Raw genomic sequence first — 22993 nt, forward strand, 5'->3', positions numbered from 1 at the left:
AGATCTGAAGGCACTAGAATTTAGGCGTTCTAGTACGTCAATAACCCTGGTGTGTAAGCCATACTAGTACGTCAGAAACCCTGAAAGGGTTAACATACTAAGTGAAATTAACGTTAATGGCTTCTAAAACAAGTGGTGGCATCAAGAGCAAACATGTGAATCTCAGTGTTAGGCAGAAACTTGAACTACAGTAATAAGGAAGGTTGAGGCTGGTGTCTCAGTGACACAAATATGTGAGGAATATGGTGTTAAGAAACAGTATCTGATTTGTGTAGAAGCCAGGAAAAACATACAACTATGCTCTTAAGTTTATTATAGATGCTATATATCTACTTCTTTTCAGTCATCTACAGCTTTAATAATGGACCTTTACAGCTTCTATGACTTGGAATAAAATCCACCACTAAAAATCAAAGCACTTTACACATCATCTTTCTACTGCAAAAGGAAGTAAAATTACTTTAAGTTACTGTAAAATTAGAATATTGTCCTCTATTGTATATGACAGTACTAGTGTAGTTTCAATTCCTTCATTTTATTTAAAATTCCTTCATAGCACTGTACTCTTTCAAAGGTTAAAATATTTTTGGTGTCTGGTAGTCTTCTGAATCAACAGATCAAATCAGCTGATTTTGAATTCTGTTCGTTTGTTATGATTATAAAAAATAAATTTTATAATTCAGAAACTATGGACTGCTGGCACCCCCTTCTCCTATTAGTCTGTTAATTTAACCCTTTGACTGTTTCAGGCCCCTCTCTGAAACTGTCATTCTATGTCGCTCAATTTTTTAAAAAAAAAAAAAAAAAAAAAAAAAAAATTATTTTTTCTTATGAAATGATAGAGAATCTTTTCCCGATGGTAATGACACCAAAAGTTCGAAATTTGGTCGAAAACTCGTGGAATTATGCTCCCGCGAAGTTAGCGGTCTCGGCGACATATGCGTATCGGCGATTTCGCCGACTTTGAGCCCTATTTTCTGCCAATTCCATTGTTCCAGTTGACCAAACTCATAGCTATTTCTTTAGAACTCCATTTTATCTATCAGCTGAGTACAAGAAACCTCCCATTTACTAATTTGGACTACCCAATATGGTGGTCAGAAATTGGCAATTTGGCCAATTTCACGCAAACTAAAAAAGATGCCAATTTCAAAATAGGGTCCAGAATAAACACTGTAGACATTCGTGGCACTAAAATAACATATGCTCTGTTCATTAGTCACATCTCTAGGCCCCTCTTATATTATTATTGCTTTCTATTTTGATTTTTTATTCATACAAAAAAAATACAAAATTTACTGTTATGCAGACGACTGCATTATTGTAAAAATGGTATAAATAATATCAGTGCACTAGTGAAAGAATATTAGACTCCCCAGTTGACGTGTATTGGACGTGTGGTGTGATTTATTTACTCTTGAACATTGGTAAAAATCGAACATTTCCGCTACTTTGAGCTCAGTTTCAAGGTCGTTTTCATCGTAAAAGTAATGAAAATCATCTCTATTTCTGTAATATGTTTTCCATTTTATCACCTAAGACCATGAAAACGCGAATACAACGATAAATACTATAAGAAAATACACCTCAAAGTCGGCATTTTATTCCAAAAAAAACGATCAGAGTTTTTTTTTCTCATTACGCAATGTGTGCTGCAGGATTTTTTTTATGTGGTGCACACTGACCACGCAGACCCATTCTCTCACATGTGGGCCTACCAGCTTTCTCCCGCTTGATTTGAAGCCGCTAGAATTATTGAGTATATATACGTCAGAAACATTGGCTCGTAAGACGTATTTATACGTCGAAAACAGTCAAAGGGTTAAGGGTCCATTCTAACAATTTCAAAATGGCTATCATATTATTTCTATTATTATTTATGACAATTATTATTTTTTAATTTATTTTTATTATTAGCACATAGGCTGATACCCACCAAGGCAGGGTGGCCCAAAAAACAAAAACTTTCATCATCATTCACTCCATCACTGTCTTGCCAGAGGGGTGCTTTACATTACAGTTATAAAACTGCAACATTAGCACCGCACCTTCAGAGTGCAGACACTGTACTTCCCATCTCCAGAACTCAAGTCTGGCCTGCCGGTTTCCCTGAATCCCATCATAAATGTTACTTTGCTCACACTCCAATAGCACATCAAGTATTAAAAACCATTTGCCTCCATTCACTTCTATCAAATACGCTTACGGATGCTTGCTGGAAGTTCAAGCCCCTCACACACAAAACCTCCTTTACCCCTCTCCCTCCAACCTTTCCTAGGCTGACCCCTACCCCGCCTTCCCTTCATTACAGATTTATACACTCTCGAAGTTATTCAGTTTTGTTCCATTCTCTCTACATATCCGAACCACCTCAACAACCCCTCCTCAGCCCTCTGGATAATAGTTTTGGTAATCCCGCAGCTACTCCTAAAAACTACGAATTCCCTGCATTATATTCACACCACACATTGCCCTAAGACATGACATCTCCACTGCCTCCAGCCTTCTCCTCATTGCAACATTTATCACCCATGCTTCACACCCCTGTAAGAGTGTTGGTATAACTATACTCTCATACATTTCCCAATTTGCTTCCAAGGACAAAGTTCTTGGTCTCCACAGACTCCTAAGTGCACCACTCACCCTTTTCCCCTCATCAATTCTATGATTCACCTCATCCTTCATAGACCCATCTGTTGACACGTCCACTCCTAAATATCTGAATACATTCACTCTCTCCCTCAAATCTGATATCCAATCTTTCATCACCTAATCTTTTTATCCTCATCACCTTACTCTTTCCTATATTCACTTTTAATTTTCTTCTTTTACATACCCTACCAAATTCATCCACCAACCTCTGCAACTTCTCTTCAGAATCTCCCAAAACCACAGTGTCATCAGCAAAGAGCGACTGTGACAACTCCCACTTAGTGTTTGATTCTTTATCTTTTAACTCCACACCTCCTTCCAAGACCCTCGCATTCACTTCTCTTACAACCCCATCTATAAACAGTATATTGAACAACCATGGTGACATCACACATCCTTGTCTAAGGCCTACATTTACCGGGAAATAATCTCCCTCTCTCCTGCATACTCTAACCTGAGCCTCACTATCCTCGTAAAAACTCTTCACTGCTTTCAGTAACCTACCTCCTATACCATACACCTGCAACATCTGCCACACTGCCCCCCTATCCACCCTGTCATATGCCTTTTACAAATCCATAAATGCCACAAAAACCTCTTCACCCTTATCTAAATACTGTTCACCTATATGTTTCACTATAAACACTTGGTCTACACACCCTTTACCTTTCCTAAAGCCTCCTTGTTCATCTGCTATCCTAAGCTCTGTTTTTTTTTTTTTTTTTTTTTCAACAAGTCGGCCGTCTCCCACCGAGGCAGGGTGACCCAAAAAAGAAAGAAAATCCCCAAAAAGAAAATACTTTCATCATCATTCAACACTTTCACCACACTCGCACATTATCACTGTTTTTGCAGAGGTGCTCAGAATACAACAGTCTAGAAGCATAAACATATAAAGATACACAACATATCCCTCCAAACTGCCAAAACTGCTCTGTCTTACTCTTAATTCTTTCAATAATAATTCTACCATACACTTTACCAGGTGTAGTATTAGTATTAGTAGTATTATTAGTAGTATTATTAGTATTAGTATTAGTATTATTAGTAGTATTATTAGTATTAGTATTAGTAGTAGTATTAGAATTATGTGGATTAAAGTAAAGGTTGGATGCGAGAAGTGGGTCATAATAAGCGTGTATGCACCTGGAGAAGAGAGGAATGCAGAGGAGAGAGAGAGATTTTGGGAGATGTTAAGTGAATGTATAGGAGCCTTTGAACCAAGTGAGAGAGTAATTGTGGTAGGGGACTTGAATGCTAAAGTAGGAGAAACTTTTAGAGAGGGTGTGGTAGGTAAGTTTGGGGTGCCAGGTGTAAATGATAATGGGAGCCCTTTGATTGAACTTTGTATAGAAAGGGGTTTAGTTATAGGTAATACATATTTTAAGAAAAAGAGGATAAATAAGTATACACGATATGATGTAGGGCGAAATGACAGTAGTTTGTTGGATTATGTATTGGTAGATAAAAGACTGTTGAGTAGACTTCAGGATGTACATGTTTATAGAGGGGCCACAGATATATCAGATCACTTTCTAGTTGTAGCTACACTGAGAGTAAAAGGTAGATGGGATACAAGGAGAATAGAAGCATCAGGGAAGAGAGAGGTGAAGGTTTATAAACTAAAAGAGGAGGCAGTTAGGGTAAGATATAAACAGCTATTGGAGGATAGATGGGCGAATGAGAGCATAGGCAATGGGGTCGAAGAGGTATGGGGTAGGTTTAAAAATGTAGTGTTAGAGTGTTCAGCAGAAGTTTGTGGTTACAGGAAAGTGGGTGCAGGAGGGAAGAGGAGCGATTGGTGGAATGATGATGTAAAGAGAGTAGTAAGGGAGAAAAAGTTAGCATATGAGAAGTTTTTACAAAGTAGAAGTGATGCAAGGAGGGAAGAGTATATGGAGAAAAAGAGAGAAGTTAAGAGAGTGGTGAAGCAATGTAAAAAGAGAGCAAATGAGAGAGTGGGTGAGATGTTATCAACAAATTTTGTTGAAAATAAGAAAAAGTTTTGGAGTGAGATTAACAAGTTAAGAAAGCCTAGAGAACAAATGGATTTGTCAGTTAAAAATAGGAGAGGAGAGTTATTAAATGGAGAGTTAGAGGTATTGGGAAGATGGAAGGAATATTTTGAGGAATTGTTAAATGTTGATGAAGATAGGGAAGCTGTGATTTCGTGTATAGGGCAAGGAGGAATAACATCTTGTAGGAGTGAGGAAGAGCCAGTTGTGAGTGTGGGGGAAGTTCGTAAGGCAGTAGGTAAAATGAAAGGGGGTAAGGCAGCCGGGATTGATGGAATAAAGATAGAAATGTTAAAAGCAGGTGGGGATATAGTTTTGGAGTGGTTGGTGCAATTATTTAATAAATGTATGGAAGAGGGTAAGGTACCTAGGGATTGGCAGAGAGCATGCATAGTTCCTTTGTATAAAGGCAAAGGGGATAAAAGAGAGTGCAAAAATTATAGGGGGATAAGTCTGTTGAGTGTACCTGGTAAAGTGTATGGTAGAGTTATAATTGAAAGAATTAAGAGTAAGACGGAGAATAGGATAGCAGATGAACAAGGAGGCTTTAGGAAAGGTAGGGGGTGTGTGGACCAGGTGTTTACAGTGAAACATATAAGTGAACAGTATTTAGATAAGGCTAAAGAGGTCTTTGTGGCATTTATGGATTTGGAAAAGGCGTATGACAGGGTGGATAGGGGGGCAATGTGGCAGATGTTGCAAGTGTATGGTGTAGGAGGTAGGTTACTGAAAGCAGTGAAGAGTTTTTACGAGGATAGTGAGGCTCAAATTAGAGTATGTAGGAAAGAGGGAAATTTTTTCCCAGTAAAAGTAGGCCTTAGACAAGGATGTGTGATGTCACCGTGGTTGTTTAATATATTTATAGATGGGGTTGTAAGAGAAGTAAATGCGAGGGTCTTGGCAAGAGGCGTGGAGTTAAAAGATAAAGAATCACACACAAAGTGGGAGTTGTCACAGCTGCTCTTTGCTGATGACACTGTGCTCTTGGGAGATTCTGAAGAGAAGTTGCAGAGATTGGTGGATGAATTTGGTAGGGTGTGCAAAAGAAGAAAATTAAAGGTGAATACAGGAAAGAGTAAGGTTATGAGGATAACAAAAAGATTAGGTGATGAAAGATTGAATATCAGATTGGAGGGAGAGAGTATGGAGGAGGTGAACGTATTCAGATATTTGGGAGTGGACGTGTCAGCGGATGGGTCTATGAAAGATGAGGTGAATCATAGAATTGATGAGGGAAAAAGAGTGAGTGGTGCACTTAGGAGTCTGTGGAGACAAAGAACTTTGTCCTTGGAGGCAAAGAGGGGAATGTATGAGAGTATAGTTTTACCAACGCTCTTATATGGGTGTGAAGCGTGGGTGATGAATGTTGCAGCGAGGAGAAGGCTGGAGGCAGTGGAGATGTCATGTCTGAGGGCAATGTGTGGTGTGAATATAATGCAGAGAATTCGTAGTTTGGAAGTTAGGAGGAGGTGCGGGATTACCAAAACTGTTGTCCAGAGGGCTGAGGAAGGGTTGTTGAGGTGGTTCGGACATGTAGAGAGAATGGAGCGAAACAGAATGACTTCAAGAGTGTATCAGTCTGTAGTGGAAGGAAGGCGGGGTAGGGGTCGGCCTAGGAAGGGTTGGAGGGAGGGGGTAAAGGAGGTTTTGTGTGCGAGGGGCTTGGACTTCCAGCAGGCATGCGTGAGCGTGTTTGATAGGAGTGAATGGAGACAAATGGTTTTTAATACTTGACGTGCTGTTGGAGTGTGAGCAAAGTAACATTTATGAAGGGATTCAGGGAAACCGGCAGGCCGGACTTGAGTCCTGGAGATGGGAAGTACAGTGCCTGCACTCTGAAGGAGGGGTGTTAATGTTGCAGTTTAAAAACTGTAGTGTAAAGCACCCTTCTGGCAAGACAGTGATGGAGTGAATGATGGTGAAAGTTTTTCTTTTTCGGGCCACCCTGCCTTGGTGGGAATCGGCCGGTGTGATAATAAAAAAAAAATAAAAAAATTAGTAGTATTAGTAGTATTAGTATTAGTAGTATTAGTATTAGTAGTATTAGTAGTATTAGTATTAGTAGTATTAGTATTAGTATTAGTAGTATTAGTATTAGTATTAGTAGTATTAGTATTAGTAGTATTAGTATTAGTAGTATTAGTATTAGTAGTATTAGTATTAGTATTAGTAGTATTAGTATTAGTAGTATTAGTAGTAGTATTAGTAGTAGTATTAGTAGTAGTAGTAGTATTAGTATTAGTAGTATTAGTATTAGTAGTATTAGTATTAGTAGTATTAGTATTAGTAGTATTAGTAGTATTAGTAGTATTAGTAGTAGTATTAGTAGTAGTAGTAGTATTAGTATTAGTAGTATTAGTATTAGTAGTATTAGTAGTATTAGTAGTAGTATTAGTAGTAGTAGTAGTAGTAGTAGTAGTAGTAGTAGTAGTAGTAGTAGTAGTAGTAGTAGTAGTAGTAAATATACCGTACCGCAACTTTTCCTCCTCCTCCTGCTTCTTGGCTTCCTTCTCTAGCAACTCATGAGCAATCTTTATATCTTCTTCAGCCTCCCTCTGCTTTTCCTCCTGTTTTCTCTCTCTGGCTTTCAACATTTCTTCTTTTAATTCTTGGAACCGAGAATTTTTCTCTTCTACTTCTTTCTGACGAGCATCTTCCATTTTCCCTAAGTATACAATAGAGTAAAGGCTTAATATATGTTCATTTAAGAAAATGATACAACTCTAGTACTGCATAGTAATTTGAATGTAGTATTGTGGCATGATCCATAAATGATATATTTTCAAGTAGAAAGGAAAGTACAGTAAATCTATGCAAGAGAATAAGAGATGTTTAATAATGCATGATGTTCTTTAGTGTAAAACAGACTAGAAAGCCCAAAGTGAAATTACAAATAAAAATAAACAAAATGAGGAGAACGAAGATATGCATCATACAACAATCTGGATTGGTTTCAATATTTCAGAATGTTACAGGGTTAGCAATAAAGAATCTTAGACTTTTGCTCCTAGAGGAAAGATCAAAGACCCAGGATGGTAAATATTTGATTTAATTTTTTTAACACACCAACCATGTCCTGCCAAAGTGGGGTGACCCAAAAAAAGAAGTAACATTTTCATAATCATTCACTCCATCATTGTCTTGCCAGAGACGAGCCAACATTACATCTCAGATGCCCCTCCAAACCGCAATATTCCCACCCCTCCTTCAGGGTTCAGGCATAGTACTCCCCACCTCCAGAACTCAAGTCCAGCTAACATGTTTCTCTGAATCCCTTCATAAATGTTACCTTGATCACAGTCCAACAGCACATCAAATCATAAAAACCATTAAGTTAAAAGGGAATTTTTGAAATATACACCTGAGATAGTTAACTCTATGGGGGCAGTAGAGGAAGGCTATGAAAATTATCCATGTGAAAATTTATTACTCAAGCAGTACACATTTATTCTAACACAGGTATCAAAATCTGGGATGGAAAGAGGGTAAGAGTCATCCCAGGAAGGGTAGGAGGGAGGAGATTAGAATAGATTAGATTGTTTATTTTGACAAATTACATGGTTGTACAGAGGAATATAACAGTTGGGTATATATGCCAAAAGCCCCTCTGTATGCTGAGCATTTCAGGCAAACTTAAAGATCAACTTAAGAATATTAAGGCAATAATACATAGTTCATATGGTCATTAGATGAGTTGGAGCGAGTACAGGAGAATTTAATATTATATCAGGTGATGCTACATGGTTCTGATAAGTCTAGTAGAGACTTTTTACACTATTGAATTAGTTAATAAAGATTACAGTATTACAATGTAACAATTTAAACAATTTACAGTGTGATGTATTACAGTTTAGTACTATTTAAAACAATGAAATTTGGTATTACAATGGAACAATTTACATTATGATGTACTGTATTACAATCTACTACTACTAAAAACAGTGAAAAGAACAGACATTGGACGCCGGGTCGCCATATAGGCAAACCAACATCATCATGAACAGACATCCTAATTTCAAAGTAGTAAGTGGTTGAGCATTCATCAGCACAATATTAGTAGCTTTTGAAAAAGTGGTAGTGGTTAGGTATGGTTTGTCTGGTTAATTTTGGGTGATGAGGTGATTTCTTATTTGGGCCTTAAACTGATTTGCAGACAGGGGTCCTTTAGTCTGTTCTGGCAATGAATTCCAGATCTTCGGGCCTTTTACGTGCATAGCATTTTTGCATAGGGAGAGATGAACACGAGAAATATCGAAGAGTGATCTGTGTCTCGTACGTATTATGGTTATGTGTTCTGTTATACTAGTTATCAAGGAGGAGTTTGAGAGGAGGGTTTACATTAGAGTATAGTGTTCTGTGTATGTAGTAAGCACAATAATAAGTGTGGATGTTTTGTATATTTAGTAGGTTAAGGCTTTTGAAAAGTGGTGGAGTGTGTTGTCTAATGCAGGAGTTAGTAATCAATCGCACTGCAGCTTTTTGCTGGGTTATTAAAGGCTTAAGGTGATTTACTGTGGTTGAGCCCTGAGCACAAATACCATAGGTGAGGTAAGGGTAAATGAGAGAGTGGTACAAAGCTAGAAGAGCTGATTGGGGTACATAGTACTGTATCTTTGAAAGGATGCCTACTGTTTTGGAGACTTTCTTGGAAATTTGCTGTATGTGTGTCTGAAATTTGAGACTGCAGTCAAGGTGGAGACCTAGAAATTTGCCCTCTGCCTGTCTTGAGATAAGTGAACCATTTATCAATACTGTTTAGCTGTACATCTGAAGCTCTGTTTCCGAAAAGCATGAAGTAGGTTTTGTCAATACTGAGAGTAAGTTTGTTGGTAATTATCCAAGTAGATATTTTTAGCAGTTCAGCATTTACTGTGTCTGTTAGTATGGTTGGGTTTGGGTGAGAAAAGACATAAGTTGTGTCATCTGCAAATAAAATGGGTTTAAGGAGATTAGATGCATTTGGTAGGTTATTGATGTAAATGAGAGAGAAGTGGGTCAAGAACACTCCCCTGTGGGACTCCAACAAGAACAGGTTGCATAGTGGAACAGGCTCCATTTGTGCATACATACTGGGTTCTATGGTTAAGATAAGATTTAAGGTAATCGAGAGTGTCTTCTCACCCCGTAATGTTCATGTTTTTGTTGCAAAAGGTCATGGCCAACTGTATCAAAAGCTTTTTGTAAGTCTATGGAGGCCTGAGCATCCAGCAGGCTTATGAGAGCATGTTAGATTTTACTGAATAGAGACCAGGGGAGTTTATGGCTTGAGTTGCTATTGGGGTGTGAGCAAGGTAACATCAAATCAGCTGATTTTGAATTCTGTTCGTTTGTTATGATTATGAAAAATAAATTTTATAATTCAGAAACTCAAGACTTGAGTTCTGGAGATAGAAAGTATTGTGTCTACACTCTGGAAGCAGAATAGGGATGTTGCAGTTCAGAGAGTTAACTGAACTGTGATGTCCATGCACTTCTGACAAGACAGCCCAATGAAAAGCAGGGGTGTCACTAGCACGTTAAGAGACCATACAATAAGTGTCAGGGGCCCGAGACTGTTCAACTGCCTCCCAGCACACATAAGGGGGATTACCAACAGACCCCTGGCAGTCTTCAAGCTGGCACTGGACAAGCACCTAAAGACAGTTCCTGATCAGCCGGGCTGTGGCTCGTACGTTGGTTTGCGTGCAGCCAGCAGCAACAGCCTGGTTGATCAGGCGCTGATCCACCAGGAGGCCTGGTCACAGACCGGGCCGCGGGGGCGTTGACCCCCGAAACTCTCTCCAGGTAAACTCCAGGAATGAGTGATGTTGAATGTGTTTAATTTTTGTATCACCCTTCCTTGATGGAAGATGGCCTGTGTGTTCAAAATTTTATTACTGCCTCTAATTTCTATGGCAGACTGTACATGTGGAAAATAATTTCCCAAAATTATGCTGTGTAAATAAACCTGATTAATGCATTGCTGTTGCTCTAGGGTGTATAAAAAAAAAGAAGTGAATCTAGAGGGAAGCTCTGCACCTGCGCTGAGGAGCAGGGAAGTCGCCATTGTTTTTTTAAATGTTGTACAGGATCTCTAATGAAATGTGCATAATTTTCGTCACTCTAGGGGTTATATTGGGTTTAAAAACTCTCAAATACTAGCCGAAATTGTTGGATGTGCAGTCCTGCATAATTTGAGCATTAAGCAGATGGACAGGACAGCTCCAGGAACCCCAGTTAAGTGTCTTATGTTTATGTTTAGAAGTTCTGGCCAGAAAATTCTTCATAAATGTAGACAGGGGTGGTTTTTGAGTATGATACACAGTAATCTCCAGACAAATTGGTGAGTGTTATGATTATAAATTCTCCTTCTGTTATATAAATGTGTATATGTAATCACTTATTAATTTTAATATACAGTCCACAAATTTATATTAAATTTTACCAGAATTCCTGGTGATGTACATTTCATTTGCAATTAATATAGGTCTAGAGCAACTTGTGGAGATTTAGATTATGGTAGGTATTGAAGGGGGACATTTTTTGCGACCTAGGTGTTCTAAAAATTCCTACTCGTCTCTGTAACTTTGATAAATAATAATTATCTTTGTTACCATTTACTGATATGTATCTAATGAGATTCATCCAGGTAAATTTAATTTTCCACAGTATAGTAGAAGTAATTTTATTGAGATAAATCACATTTCAATGGGATGGAGTAGCTTAAAGCATTTTTAGTTTTCTCCATCACACATCTCCTAGGGAGGTTTACAAAGGATCATACCTGCACCTTACAGATATATCTCAAATGTCACTTTTATCTAAATTTATTTAACTTTAATAAAGGAAAATATTGGTTTGGTAACAGAGTTCTGGATGAGTGAAACTAATGCCAAGTGGCATCACTGAGCTTATAAATTTGGTAACTTTAAAAACAGGTTGGGTATAATAGCAAAGCATAGGCTTATAGGTCTACTGTAGTGCCCCTCTATTCTTATGTTCTCATGAGATTTTCATTTATAGTACAAGATACTGCTTATCAACCTTGTTCAGAAATGCTGAATAAATGGTGCACGTAAGAACCACAGCATTGTTTGAGTGCTGGAAATCCAAATAGTAATCCAAGAGGTGGTTACGTGTCTGCCATTTTATATTCAATCTACCAAGTTGATCCTTTGTGTTAAAACATATTCTCAAAACTCAACCTGTATGCTGGTATTTACATTACCCAGTTTACCTACAAGACTTTTACCTAAGTCATCTGTCTACAGTATGGAAAATATTATTGTCACTACTTTGTCTTACTTTCATGAGGTGGGTATTAAGGTGTCCCAAAAAATTAAAATCGTCTTTCTTTCAACAAACTGGCCGTATCCCACTGAGGCAGGGTGGCTCAAAGGGATAAACAGAAGTTTCTCCTTTTAAACTGAGTAATTTATACAGGAGACAGGGTTACTAGCTTGGAAACTGAGCATTTTAGATACAGTAGACCATCATTTAGCATGTTTATTTGGCACAATTTGGGTATAGCACGATTGAAGAATTGCAGCACAATTTTATGTAACACGTTGTATGATGAATTTAACACGGTTCAGTTTGTGGGAAGGAAAAAAAAACTTCCCTTTTCCTCAAGTGGCCGCCTTGTTGTGGTTCAGCTGGGGAGACCTCCCGCCGTCCCCAGCCACCCCCGGACACCATCCCAGCATTTGTACTTCATACGTGTCCAGTCCAACTTCTCTGCTACAAGCTCGTGATTGTGAATTATGTTTTGATCTTTTAATTGCTATATCTTGTATCTGCCAAGCAATCATGACACCCAGTAAGCATATCGATGTTGCTCAAAGTGGCATGAACACCCTTAAAAACAAGGCAGGAGACATAAACAACTTGTCTGCTTTTATGTACAAAAAAGCTTCTGAAGTACTGTCACCAATTATTGCAACGCGCTTTAACAAATCCATTGAATCATCTACCCTCCCAACAATCCTCAAAATAGCGAGGGTCACTCCGATCCACAAAGGAAGTGACCAAGCTGACTTGAATAACTACAGACCAATATCTAACTTACCACTGCTCTCTAAAATCTTTGAAAAATTAATTCATAGACGGATCTATTCCTACCTCGTCTCACACAACATATTAAACCCTTGTCAGTTTGGATTCAGGAATAATAAAAGCACGAATGATGCTCATACACATGCTAGAACTAATATATACCACACTCGAAAAGAAAGAAGTCCCGCTGGGCATTTTCATTGATTTATGTAAAGCTTTCGATACAGTCGATCATGAACTGCTGTACTCCAAATTAACGCACTATGGTATCAGAGGCCACTCCCTCAACTACCTAAAATCATACCTTAGTAACAGAACTCAATATGTGTATGCAAATGATGCAAACTCTTCCACCCAACCAATCACAGTAGGAATCCCACAAGGAAGTGTCCTTGGACCACTCCTCTTTCTCATCTACATCAATGATCTACCGAATGCATCACAGCTACTCAAACCCATATTATTTGCAGATGACACTACATGTCTTTTCCCACCCAAGCACAGTCATACTAGCAAACACAGTCAATGCCAAATTGCAGAAAATATTTGCCTGGATGATGACTAATAAACTTACCCTGAATACTGATAAAACTTATTTCATTGAGTTTGGAAACAAAGCTGCAAATGATCCGATTAACATAACGCTAAATGGATCATCAGTCACAAGACTCAGAGGGAAAATTCCTAGGTATCCACCTTGACAGTAGCCTTAAGTTCCGGACACATACAACAAATCACCAAGAAAATCTCCAAGACTGTAGGCATACTATCAAAGATAAGGTACTACGTTCCACAATCAGCTCTCCTGGCACTGTACCATTCACTCACATACCCTTATCTTACATATGGAATTTGTACATGGGGATCAACAACATCCAATCAGCTAAAACCCCTAATAACCCAGCAAAAGGCAGCAGTAAGAATGATAACGAATTCCCACTCCCACCAGCATACTCCACCAATTTTCACAAGTCTGAATCTGCTCACCATTAAGAACATCCATACTTATACATGTGCCTACTACATACACAGAACAATACACACAAATATAAACCTTCCACTCAAACTTCTCCTCACCAACTTAAACAGGACACATGACCACAACACAAGACACAGATCTCTTTTTGATATACCTCGTGTCCATATCACAATGTGTAAAAACTATGCACATAAAGGGCCCCAAAATATGGAATTCATTACCAGAAGATATTAAAGTAACCCGGTCTGAAAATAAATTTAAGACTCTTCTCAAAAGCCACTTAATCACCCTAGACTAAACACTAAATACTCAGTACACACATACTTATGTACTCCCACATCATAACTTCAACAATCACTGTGAACCTTTTATCCATTGTTGACAGGAATATAATTGAATCATTGTTTGCACAAAAAGCATTTTAGAATATATGAATATATCTTTTGTCTTATACAAATTTGATTCACTTATAATTAATAATCTACTGTACAACTATGAAATAATTACTATCCTACTGTACAACTATGATATAATCCTTAGTGTTAAGTAGTAAGTAAGCAGTCTGTAAGCCAATAATGTTAAGTTGGCCCATAATGCCTAGGCATAATAGAGGCTCTCTTTGCATTGCAACCCACTATTGTAAACACAAAATCTCAATGTACTGTTTGCAAAGACATAACATTTTTTTTTTTTTTTTTTTTTCAACAAGTCGGTCGTCTCCCACCGAGGCAGGGTGACCCAAAAAAAAAGAAAGAAAATCCCCAAAAAGAAAATACTTTCATCATCATTCAACACTTTCACCACACTCACACATTATCACTGCTTTTGCAGAGGTGCTCAGAACATAACAGTTTAGAAGCATATACGTATAGAGATACACAACATATCCCTCCAAACTGCCAATATCCCAAACCCCTCCTTTAAAGTGCAGGCATTGTACTTCCCATTTCCAGGACTCAAGTCCGACTATATGAAAATAACCGGTTTCCCTGAATCCCTTCACTAAATATTACCCTGCTCACACTCCAACAGATCGTCCAACATAAAATAAATAAATAAATAAATAAAAGGTGTAAGCATTTAAGTCTTAGAATTAACAAAGGAAACAAAGATATTAGACAAGACATCCTGTGGCCATAACGAAGTGTTACTTTGTACACATAAAAAAGAGGTAAACATAAGTTTGTGTCACAGACTTAGTTTAATATCTTTATTATGCACCCCATACCCATCCTGTGGGCGGTAGTCAAAAGATTACAGAGGTAAATAATGGGTCCAGGGACTGGGCCTCAAAGTTTTGATAGCTGAGCAAGTTACAAAGGTAATGAACTCACAATTTATAAAGGTAATGAACTCCAGGTAGGTCTGGTCACATGACAGACTGATTTACTGATTGACTAACTTACTGACTGAATGACTAACTGAATGACTGACTTATTCACTGAATGACTTGACTGACTTACTGAATGACTTGACTGACTTACTAAATGACTTGACTGACTTACTGAATGACTTGACTGACTTACTGAACTACTTGACTGACTTACTGAATCACTTGACTGACTTACTGAATCACTTGACTGACTTACTGAACGCCTTACTGACCTACTGAACGACTTGACTGATTTACTGAATCACTTGACTGACTTACTGAATCACTTGACTGACTTACTGAATCACTTGATTGAATGACTTAAAGTTAGACACTCCAGTACAACCATCAACTTCAATACCAGAACCTATACCATCCGCCTCAGCCCAGTAGGGCCACAGCATAACTCTCCACTCTCTACACAAACATCCACAAACACCAGCACCCACAATTTAAGATAAGAAATACTATTATTTCTGTTATATTTGTAGTCTTAAGCAGTAAAAACAACATAAGACATCATAACAATGAACTCCAATTGCATTTTCACTTTTATTTTTGTAAGATGTGGAGGCCTAAAACAAGTTGTTTGGCTTTTTTGGGGCTCTCAGGAACGTAACCCTATTTTTCCCACAAGTTCTTCAGTTCATCTAACAAGGTTTTACCTAACACGGTGTTTTCACGAATGTAACTACAGTGTTAAATGAAGGTCTACTGTATATCATCACTACTAATGTGACTTGGCTGGGGTATATAGATAATACAATAGCCATTTATCATAGAAGATTGAACATCCAGAACCTACTCATGGAAATCAATAGCACAGAACCGTCTATCAAATTCACACTAGAAGAAAAAGATGGATAATTCCCTTTCCTTGATGTTCTACAATATGTAAAACCAAAGATGCCTTGACTTTCAAGGCATATCATAAAAACCTATTATTAATACTTTCCTACACTACTACTCCTATCAAGATACCAGGACCAACAGAGAAGTCATTAATAAGTTCCTCATGAGAGCCTTTTGGATCTCAAGCCCAGTTTTCCTTGAAGAGGAGAGCTGATACATCGAAGTGTATTCATTCAAGTCCCTTTTACTTTCTATTAATTACAGAAGAAATGCATGGCATATTATAAATGAAGTGGTTTCAGATAACTCCAGTATGAGGTAAGGTATACACTGTCCTCCCATGTAAGGAAGTAGCAACTAACGTCCTTAATACACTTGACAGTTACGAGTGTTGATACCAGTTCTTAGGCCATCATCAAAGACCTACTTAAGAATAAGGTTAATACCACACAGGAGTCTAAAGTCATACCAAGAGGTGGCTGTGATAGTGCATACATGGGAAAGGCAGCAAGGAGCCTGGAGCAGCACTTCAGAGAACATCAGCATGCATGCAGAAGGGATGTTATAAACAACACAGGTAATTTAACAAAGCTCACAGGCATCTCATAAGGTGGGGAAGAGGTCTGACTCATAATAAAGGAGACCATTATGCATAAGAGATGTTGTCTTGAATCTTCGCTAATTAAAGTTTTCAACATTGTCATTCAGAAATCCAAAAGTTTTAGTAAGTCAGATATACTAGTGAATTTGTTGCTATTCAGACAGAGCACAAAGATCAGGTGACCTGATGCCTCCCACATCTGACCTCTCTGCTGCTACATATAGTCTAAATCTCTCATGAACTGTATTGGATTGAGTGAACTCTGAAAGAATGAAACATTTCCTAATAAAATGTTTTAATGTTAAATATGTCTTATTTATTATCCTTCCTGCATTGTTTCAAAATCTGAATTTATCCATTAATCCATTGTTTTGAGTTCTTTTTTTATTTGATATCCTCAGCCCTTATTCATAGCCTTTTTTTATTAATTCCAGTCTTCCACTTGGATACCTCAGTCGTATCTCTGGTCGCTAATGGTCTTTCAAGAGTGTAGGTTCAGTGCTCTTAGTCTATCTTAGTATGAAAAATTCTTTATACAGTGGATCAACCCTTTCAGTGTTGCAATCCCTGCTCACAAACTTGCTCCCAGAGTTGAAGAATTTAAAAAATTATTTTATCTTAAGAAATGATAATCTTTTTCAGGAGATAATGAAACCAAAAGTACGAAATTTTATGGAACACTTATGGAATTAGGCTCTTGCAAAGTTAGCGGTCTTGGCGATATTTATGCAGTGGCAATTTCACCCACTTTATGTTCTATTTTTGGTCAATTCCATTGTTCCAGTCGACCAAACTCATAGCTATTTTGCTAGTATTCTGTCTATTCTATCGAATGAGTACAAGAAACCGCCCATTTACATATTTCAACTACCCAATAAAGTGATCAGAAATCAGTAATTTGGCCAATTTCACACAAAATTCAACAACTGCCAATTTGAAAATAGGGTCCAGGGTAAACAATATAGACATTCCTGGCACTAAATAAACATTGCCTGTGCTCCTCAGTCATGTCTCCAGGCCCCTCTTATATTACACTTGCTTTTAATTTTAAACTTTTATTCGCACAAAAAATAAAAAATTTGCTTTTATGCAGACTACTGCATTATTGTAATAATTGTATAAATAATGTCAATGCATTCCTAAATGTGTATTAGACTGGCCAGTTAGACATGTACAGTAGTACCTCGATACTCGAACAATTTGGTATTTGAATGCTTCGTTCGGTAAAACAATCACTCGGTAGTCGACCATTTGCTTGGCACTCAACAAAACACAACCTGCTGCTGAGAAATGTGTCAGTGAGTTTAGTGACTATGTAGAGACTGAGGGTTTTATTTCCCAACAAATGTTCATTTGTGATAAGACAGGTTTATTTTGGAAAAGAATGCCAAACAGAACCTATATCACTTGAGAGGAGAAGTCTTTGCCAGGACACAAGCCAATGAAGGCCAGACTCACTCTTCTGGTGTGTGGGAATGCAAGTGGTGATTTAAAAGTGAAGCCTTTGCTTGTCTATCACTTGGATAGACAAGTACAGTGGACCCCCGCATACCGGACGCATCGCATACCGTACAATCCTCATACCGCTCGCTTTTCTCGCAAAAATTTTGCCTCGCATACCGCCCAAAAACCCGCTCACCGCCCTTCGTCCGAGACGCGTCCAATGTGCGGCCTGAGCCACGCTCACATGTTCCGCCGGTGGCATTGTTTACCAGCCAGCCTCCGCAGTAACATCCAAGCATACAATAGGAACATTTCGTATTATTACAGTGTTTTTGGTGATTTTTTCTGGAAAATAAGTGACCATGGGCCCCAAGAAAGCTTCTAGTGCCAACCCTACAGCAATAAGGGTGAGAATTACTATAGAGATGAAGAAAAAGATCATTGATAAGTATGAAAGTGGAGTGCGTGTCTCCGAGCTAGCCAGGTTGTATAATAAACCCCAATCAACCATCGCTACTATTGGTGGTACAGCTGCTGCTGCTGCTGTACCACCGTCAGCTGCTGCTGCACTGTCAGCTGCTGCTGCTGTTGTACCACCGTCAGCTGCTGCTGCTGCTGTAGCATCGTCTGCTGCTGCTGTAGCATCGTCTGCTGCTGCTGTAGCATCGTTTGCTGCTGCTGTAGCATCGTCTGCTGCTGCTGTAGCATCGTCTGCTGCTGCTGTAGCATCGTCTGTTGCTGCTGTAGCATCGTCTGTTGCTGCTGTACCACCGTCAGCTGCTGCTGCTGCTGTAGCACCGTTGTTGGTGTGGCTTATCGAGAATACCAAGAAACAATTAACCCCAGAGGATTTGCCACCCAGGATAACCCAAAAAAGTCAGTGTCATCGAAGACTGTCTAACTTATTTCCATTGGGGTCCTTAATCTTGTCTCCCAGGATGCAACCCACACCAGTCGACTAACACCCAGGTGAACAGGGAAAAATGCCTGGAACTAGTGCTCATATTGGTGAATTTAAAGCCAGCAAAGGTTGGTTTGAGAGATTTAAGAATCGTAGTGGCATACACAGTGTGATAAGGCCTGTTCTGGAAGAAAATGCCAAACAGGACCTACAGTACTCAGGAGGAAAAGGCACTCCCAGGACACAGTGTCTCATCAGTCATTGCTGCATCTTCAATAAAGGTAAGTGTCATTTATTCTTCATTTAGTAGAGTAGTACATGCACAATATATATTGTGCATGTACTACTCTACTATTGTGCATGTATCCTTCTCTTTGTGTGTAGGAAAATGTATATTTCATGTGGTAAAAATTTTTTTTCATACTTTTGGGTGTCTTGCACGGATTAATTTGATTTCCATTATTTCTTATGGGGAAAATTCATTTGCATACCGAACATTTCGCATAACAATCAGCCCTCTTGCACGGATTAAGGTCGCTATGCGGGGGTCCACTGTACAGTGGACCCCCGGCTTACGATATTATTTCATTCCAGAAGTATGTTTAGGTGCCATTACTGAACGAATTTGGTCCCATAAGGAATATTGTGAATTAGATTAGTCCATTTCAGACCCCCAAACATACACGTACAAACGCAATTACATAATTGGTCGCATTGGGAGCTGATCGTAAAGCGGGGTGTCCACTGTATTGTTTAGTTTTTTTTTTTTAGATTTATGCATGCTAGGCTTGTAAACTTCGTGTTAAAATGCTTTTGTAAGTATATTTTTGGGGGTTTGAAATGGATTAATCTAATTTACATTATTCCTTAAGGGGAAAATTTGTTTGGTACTCGAATGGTCTTCTGGAATAAATTAAGTTCGAGTACCGAGGTACTACTGTATTTTTGTACTCAGGAATAGAGCCTCTCCTCACTTAGCAACGTACTTGTTTACCAACACCTCGGACTGATGATGAGCTCTCTGACCTAAATAATGTATATTAGAGCTGATTTCCTCTATTCAGTTCATTTCAATAAACAGTGGACTCCCGAGTTTCGTGATTAATCCATTCCAAAGAGTCTGCTGAATGGCGAAATTCACGAGTGGCGAAACCATTTTCCCCACAAGAAATAATGGAAATCCAATTAATCCGTTTCAGACACCAAAAAGTATTAACAAAAAAAAATTTTAATTAGATTAAATATAGATTTACATACAGAAAACAATGACAAATGAATATAAAGCACTAATAAAATGGATAAATGAACATTTAACATCACACTTACATTTACTGAAGACTCTTGTTAGTGTCTGGCAGACGGGTAGGGGAGAGGGAGGCGAGTTTATTATGCCTCAATATGATGCTAATTTCATCTCTACGGCTTATTTATCTATCACAATTCATCTAATATGACATAATAAACAACATTAATAACAAAGAAACATTATATATACTCTAGAATGAACAAAATATGTCATAATAACATATGTGAGGAGCAAGTGTTGGTGGGTTTATAAGGGCCACTGAGAGAAGTCATACACATAGTGGTAGTGGAGGAGGCAGCAGAAGCCACCAACACTATTCACACTGAAACAATGTATGTAATTTATAAATAAGAAATGTATTTACACTTTGATTTATAAATAAGAAATATTTACACTTACCTTGGAGATGTTAGTTTAATTAGTTTGATGGAAGAGATGCTGGCAGAGGTTTAGGGTGGTGAAAGATAGCAGGGCAGCGTATGTTCAGTGGCCCTGTACACCAACAACATTGGACAGTTACTTTCGTGTGGTTTTTCTATCGCTTAGCTTACTTGCTACACTGTTAATGCTACACTTTATCGCTGGCTGGCGCTATAGCCTTTATTGATACCTGCTGCTTTAGTATCATACATATTATAATATCATTGAAGAAGGCACATTCTCCCCTCTCTCTCTTCCTCTTCCACTTTGGTACTTTGCTACGAGTTTTTTCTTGAATTCTATCATGTTTCTTTCCTTCTTACCAAAGGCCTGGGACTAGGAGCTTTCTTTGGGCCCATGGTGGCTTATTTAGCAGTTGCAAGCACAAAAAAAACAATGGATTATTTTGAAATGTATCGTATGAACCCGTGGGGTGATGGTCACTCACCGATAAACAATGACACACTTGAGTGTGAATGGTGCCGGAGACTGGTTTTGTGTGCGCACTGACGCTGGGAAGCCGCTCCGACGCGTACCAGACAGTTGCCGAATCACGAGACCAATCATGAACCACAAGGCTATATTTTGCTGAAAAAAGTTGCCGAAAGTCGGATTTCATGAAAGTCGCGGCCGTCGAAAGGCGGGGGTCCACTGTACAGTACACTACTGTATAAACATTTAAAAATATACGTACCAGAAATGTTATAAATGGTACAGAGGTGACATTAAAACAATATTAACCCTTTGAGGGTTTCGGACGTACTAGTACGTCTTACGTGCAGGGGTTTTTGACGTACTAGTACGCACAAATTCTAGCGCCGTCAAATCTCGCGGGAAAAGGCTGGTAGGCCTACATGTGAGAGAATGGGTCTGTGTGGTCGGTGTGCGCGGTAGAAAAAAAATCTGGGACCCAGTGGTGCATTGTGGGAACGCCATCTTAGTAAACAACGTCCACCATGCCTCGCCGTAAGAAGCTCCTCACTCCTCGGCGAATTGGGCCACTTTTGTGCCCCAGATGGAAGTGCCAGTGAAGATGAGTTTCAAGGTTTTGACCGAAACTAATGACCATAATATCATCGGTAATAGTGAGGAAAACCCAGACGACCCTCAGCCTTCCACCTCTGGTGCTGGGCCGTCTTGTTCACGTTCAGTTGTACCAGAATCCAAGAGGAAACTTCTATTTTCCCAAATCCCAGACTCAGATGAGAGCATGGGTGATGATAGTGATAGTGAATATGAACTACAAGCTCTTCAAACTAGTTCCAGTAGTGATAGTGAAGTGCAATACTCCCCAGTGAAGCGTCAGTATATACAACGATATATGCGCTCTGGTAGTGTGCCATATGCTATTTCAAGGGGAAGGAGTGCATCTCGGAGTACATCCCGTGGCTGTACAACAGGAACAGACAGTGAAAATGACGATGATACTGTTGCAATTGGGATGGAAAATGTGCGTGGTGGTAGTGGTGCCGGCGGTGAGGCACCAGCAGTGGGCCATGCTGCCACCCACGCTGCAACCCATGCTGCCACCCACGCCGCTGCCTCAGCTGATCTACAACAAAGGCGACCATCCCCCACCCACCCACCACACCAGCCTCCACAACCACAACCTCCACAACCACAACCACCTGTCATTGTCCAGTACCCACCAGCAGACCGCACCTGGGATTGGCAGGAAGCTGTCAATTTTGTTCCAAATGCCCACCAGTTTGATGACAGCCAAAGTGGAATACGGCCATCTTGTACACTTGGGAACAATGCCACTGAACTGGAATGTTTCGAGTTATTCTTTGACGAACCACTGATGGAAAGTATTGTCATGGAAAGCAACACATACTACGAGTACACCATGGCAAACACATTACTTTCACCAAAATCACGTCTACACCAGTGGAAGGAGGCAACTGTGGCTGAGATGTATCTTTTCTTTGCCACAATAATGCTTATGCTACATGTGTATAAGCACAAAGTGAAATCATACTGGTCAACAGACCGCCTGATTGCAACCCCAGGTTTCAGTGATATAATGCCAGTGAATCGATTTGTGCTAATGTTACGTATGCTTCATTTCTCAGACAAAACCAGGCCTGACAGAACTGACAGGTTATATAAGATTAGGAATGTGTTTGTGTATCTGAAAGAGAAATTCAATACGCATTTTTATCCCTTCAAGGAAGCTTGTAATTGACGAGTCTTTGATTCTGTTCAAAGGAAGACTCTTTCAAGCAGTACATACCAAGCAAGAGGAAACGCTTTGGTATAAAGTTGTTTGTGCTTTGTGATTGTTACAGTGGTCTGGTATTGGATATTATTGTGTACACTGGAAGTTATACATTGCAAAATACCAGGAAGTTATTGGGCATCTCAGGTGATGTGGTTAGAACAATGATAGAACCATACCTTGGTAAGAGGCATATA

At 39.0% G+C, this 22993-nt stretch overlaps 1 protein-coding gene across 8 annotated transcripts in view; it reads right to left on the reverse strand.

The window, feature by feature from the left end:
• The window catches only part of LOC128693175 (gamma-tubulin complex component 6), a 464079-nt gene that overhangs the window by 116186 nt on the left and 324900 nt on the right, over positions 1–22993 (reverse strand). For all 8 annotated transcript variants that reach the window (XM_070089457.1, XM_070089462.1, XM_070089461.1 and 5 more), the window contains one exon: positions 7140–7332. In XM_070089457.1, coding sequence (XP_069945558.1) covers positions 7140–7332 — 193 coding nt within the window. The remainder of the gene's footprint in view (positions 1–7139; positions 7333–22993) is intronic.

Source organism: Cherax quadricarinatus, chromosome 28 (genome assembly GCF_038502225.1).
Source record: "Cherax quadricarinatus isolate ZL_2023a chromosome 28, ASM3850222v1, whole genome shotgun sequence".
NCBI classification, from domain to species: Eukaryota; Metazoa; Arthropoda; class Malacostraca; order Decapoda; family Parastacidae; genus Cherax; species Cherax quadricarinatus.